Source organism: Egretta garzetta, unplaced genomic scaffold (assembly GCF_000687185.1).
Source record: "Egretta garzetta isolate BGI_Z169 unplaced genomic scaffold, ASM68718v1 scaffold417, whole genome shotgun sequence".
NCBI lineage: Eukaryota > Metazoa > Chordata > Aves > Pelecaniformes > Ardeidae > Egretta > Egretta garzetta.
The window spans coordinates 1,406,402-1,409,980 of record NW_009260227.1 but is presented as its reverse complement, the minus strand read 5'-3'; the positions used below and the strand labels follow the sequence as shown (position 1 = coordinate 1,409,980).

The window sequence follows — 3,579 nt, the reverse complement described above, 5'->3', positions numbered from 1 at the left end:
TGGCCCAGAGCCCTTCCCCACGCTGGGCTCGACCCCCGGCGCTGCAGGCCGGCCCTAATCCCTCCCACAGAGACACAACGGCCGTTAGGAGCTGGGCTTCACAGAATCACAGAATCGTAAGGGTTGGAAGGGACCTCAGGAGATCATCTAGTCCAACCCTCCTGCTCAAGCAGGCTCACCTAGAGCATGCTACACAGGACTTCATCCAGGCGGGCTTTGAATATCTCCAGAGAAGGAGACTCCACAACCTCCCTGGGCAGCCTGTTCCAGTGCTCTGCCACCCTCAGAGTGAAGAAGTTCTTCCTCATATTCAACTGAAACCTCTCGTGTTTCAGTTTGCATCCATTGCCCCTAGTCCTGTCGCTGGACACCACTGCAAACAGACTGCTTCCGTCCTCTTGACTTCCGCCCTTAAGATATTTGTATGCGTTGATGAGATCCCCTCTCAGTCTTCTCTTCTTCAGGCTGAACAAGCCCAACTCTCTCAGCCTTTCCTCGTAGGGGAGATGCTCCAGTCCCTTTATCATTCTAGTAGCTCTCCTCTGGACTCTTTCTAGGAGTTCCTCGTCTTTCTTGAACTGGGGAGCCCAGAACTGGACACAGTACTCCAGGTGGGGTCTCACCAGGGCAGAGTAGAGGGGGAGGAGAACCTCCCTCGACCTGCTGGCCACACTCCTCTTAATACACCCCAGGATACCATTGGCCTTCTTGGCAACAAGGGCACATTGCTGGCTCATGGTCAGCTTATTGTCCACCAGGACTCCCAGGTCCCTCTCAGCAGAGGTGGCATTGCTCAAGGAACAACGTCAGGGCCGATCCTGTTCAGCATCAGCATCATCAGTTACCAGCACAAGGGGCGGAAGGCACGTCAGCAAGTCGGCGGGTAATGGTAACCCAGAGGGGGGGGAAGCAGTTCACGGCCTTGATGGCAGGATTAGTCTTCAGAGGTACCCTGGATGAGACAGAGGAACGGGCCAAGAGGAACCTCCTGAAGTTCAGCAAACACAAAGACACTGTCCTGTCCCTGAGCTGGAATAGCCCCCAAGCATCAAGATGGGGTTGTGGACCCACTGGTTGGAGCAGCTCAGCCAAAAAGCATTGGGGTGCTGGCAGGCAAGACGAGGTGGCTTCCCCCAGAGCCCTCCCAATCCAAGGGGTTCTATGATTCCTAATAACTGTATCTCCCAAAGACCAACTTGACTTGGCCCTGGGTTTTTTCATCTTTTTTCACATGTCCCCACCAAAGCATACATAGTCACAGATTTTTGTAAACAGTGATTTCGTAGGTCAGCAACCTCAGTGGAAGAAAATTGTGTGTGTGTGCATGTGCGTCTGTTGGGTACAACTGTCAGCAGCAAAAAACGGAAGATGCAATTTAGCTCCTTTGTGAAGTTGCAGCATTCTGTTGTACTTGGTGCAATTTCCATTAAGAAGATAATGCCAAGCATGCTCCTTTTTACCTTCCTCCTATAGACTGTGAACATCTCTCTGCAACCCTTCCCCTTTCATCTTCTCCCCAGCTTTTACCTCCCTCTGTGTCAAGAGGCAAAGGTCCAACTCTAAGATGGTGCAACTGTGTAACCCTGGCTCAGGCTGCTGAGAAAACAAAGTTGTGGCAAGCGCTGCGCAATGGCGTGTAGGAAGGTGCAGTACAACCGGCAGCAGAGCTAGGCTGTCCCGTCTGGAGTTGCCAGTAGCTCACAGGATCAAAATGATGAATACCAGCACTTTCCTGTATGCCTCCCAAGTGGCCTGACCCTCCTTCCACATTCCATGGAGCTTCCCTCTTCTTGGCTGCACGCTGGAGTCCCCCACTCCCCGTGGCAGAGGTCGGACCCTGGGACAAAGCGGGGACCCTCCAACCCTGAGATGCACCGGCCAGACTCGCACCCCTCCTGCTCCCGGCCTGCAGCACCCGGCCTACCCCCAGGCTGGGAACACCCTTCACCCCCTCACCATAAATGTTTGCCAGATGCCCCCGTACCCTCCCATTTCACAAGAAAAGAAAGAAAAAGCATCACAGGGCCCTTTATTTGTCACGTCAGGAAGAGGCGCGAGACACAAGTGGTTTCAGGTGAAATCACAAGCTCAGGAATGGGAAGGCCACAGGACAGAGGTGCCTCGTTGCAACAGGGACAAACACAAGGTCTGGCCTGGCTCCGTCCCCCCTTGCATCACTCCTGATAATTTCTTTTTGAGCTGGAGACCCACCACAGCTGTGACCGCCGTGGGATCTCTGCCCAGCAGCAGAGCCGGGGTGGGGGCCTTCCACAAGCTCTGCCAAAAGCTGGTGCTCTGGGTGCAGGGTCAGTCCTGCAGCGCCCGTGGGAGCAGAGCAGGATGCTTGTCCCCAAGCTGCTGGGCATGGCTAAGTTTGTCCCTGGGGCTCTAATTGCCCTCTGCTTTGCTCTGCAGCTCGCTGAAGACCTCACTCTGCCGCCTCTTGTCCTTGGCGCGGATGATGGTCATCCTGAAGAGCTTGCAGTAGAGCTCCATGGCGGTGGGGCTGTCGTCGTTCCCGGGGATGGGGTAGGTGATCAAGCAGGGGTTGCAGTTCGTGTCCACCACTCCCACCGTGGGGATGTTCATCTTGGCAGCATCCCGGATGGCCACGTGGGGCTCAAAGACGTTGTTGAGGCTGCTGAGGAAGATGATGAGGTCGGGCAGGCGGACGCCGGACCCGAACTGGATGTGGGCATTGGTGAGCAGGCCGCCCTGCCAGTAGCGGGTGTGGGCGTACTCCCCGCACTCCCGTGCCGTGCTCTCGACCAGGTGGCAGAACTGGCGCTTGCGGCTGATGAAGAGGATGATACCCTTGCGGTAGGCGATGTGGGCGGTGAAGTTGAGGGCCAGCTGGAGGTGCTGCATCGTCTGATCCAAGTCGATGATGTCCTGATCCAGGCGGCAGCCAAAAATGTAAGGCTCCATGAACCTGCAGGGACAGAGGGAGGGCGACACAAAGGGACACGGGGACAGGGTACTACAGGCATCGAGCAGCGCTTCCGAACGCAGCGTGGCCCCACAGAAACCTTCTCGCACCCCAGCTCCCAATGGTACCAGAGGTGCTCTCTGCAGAAGGTCCTTTTGCACAGCCAGGCTCAGGGGGCTGCAGGTCTGACACCCACCCCGCTCCATGCCCACGCTGAGTGGGGCCCCTGTATTTTTGCAGGACCCAGGCAGAAATGCGGGTTTGCGTGGGCAGTTCCAGCCCCAGACTGATCTGGCGCAGCCCCCAAAGCCGATGCGCTCTAGGGAAACGCTCCTGATGTCAGCAAGCGCTGGATCCCAGGATGGGGTCACTCACCTATGCCGACATCCCTTTTTGTGCCCCAAGTGCACCCGGGCATCAAAGAGATCTTTCAGGGAGAAGAGCTCCTTCACGTTGAAGAAGTCGGGGTGGCTGAGCGGCTCGGACAGGAGCTTGTCATCCTCGGCTGAGAAAAGGGAAAAAAAAAAACCAACCCCATCTCTGCTGCCTCTTGCTGTGTTCGCAGGGGACGAGCAGGGACGGGAGGGAGGGCCCGGATGCACCCAGGCGGCAAGGGCCTGGCGGTACCCGCAAGGACACTGCTCAGCGCC

General features: G+C 56.7%; 1 protein-coding gene across 1 annotated transcript in view; it reads right to left on the bottom strand.

Moving 5' to 3' along the window:
• Window positions 1-2,033: 2,033 nt before the first annotated feature.
• MRPS2 (mitochondrial ribosomal protein S2) overlaps window positions 2,034-3,579 on the bottom strand; it is a 2,489-nt gene continuing 943 nt past the window's right edge. Inside the window, exons 2-3 of the mRNA XM_009642285.2 lie at window positions 3,305-3,567; window positions 2,034-2,932 (exon numbers count right to left, since the gene is read on the bottom strand). Coding sequence (XP_009640580.2) covers window positions 2,389-2,932; window positions 3,305-3,567 — 807 coding nt within the window. The 3' untranslated portion in view covers window positions 2,034-2,388. The remainder of the gene's footprint in view (window positions 2,933-3,304; window positions 3,568-3,579) is intronic.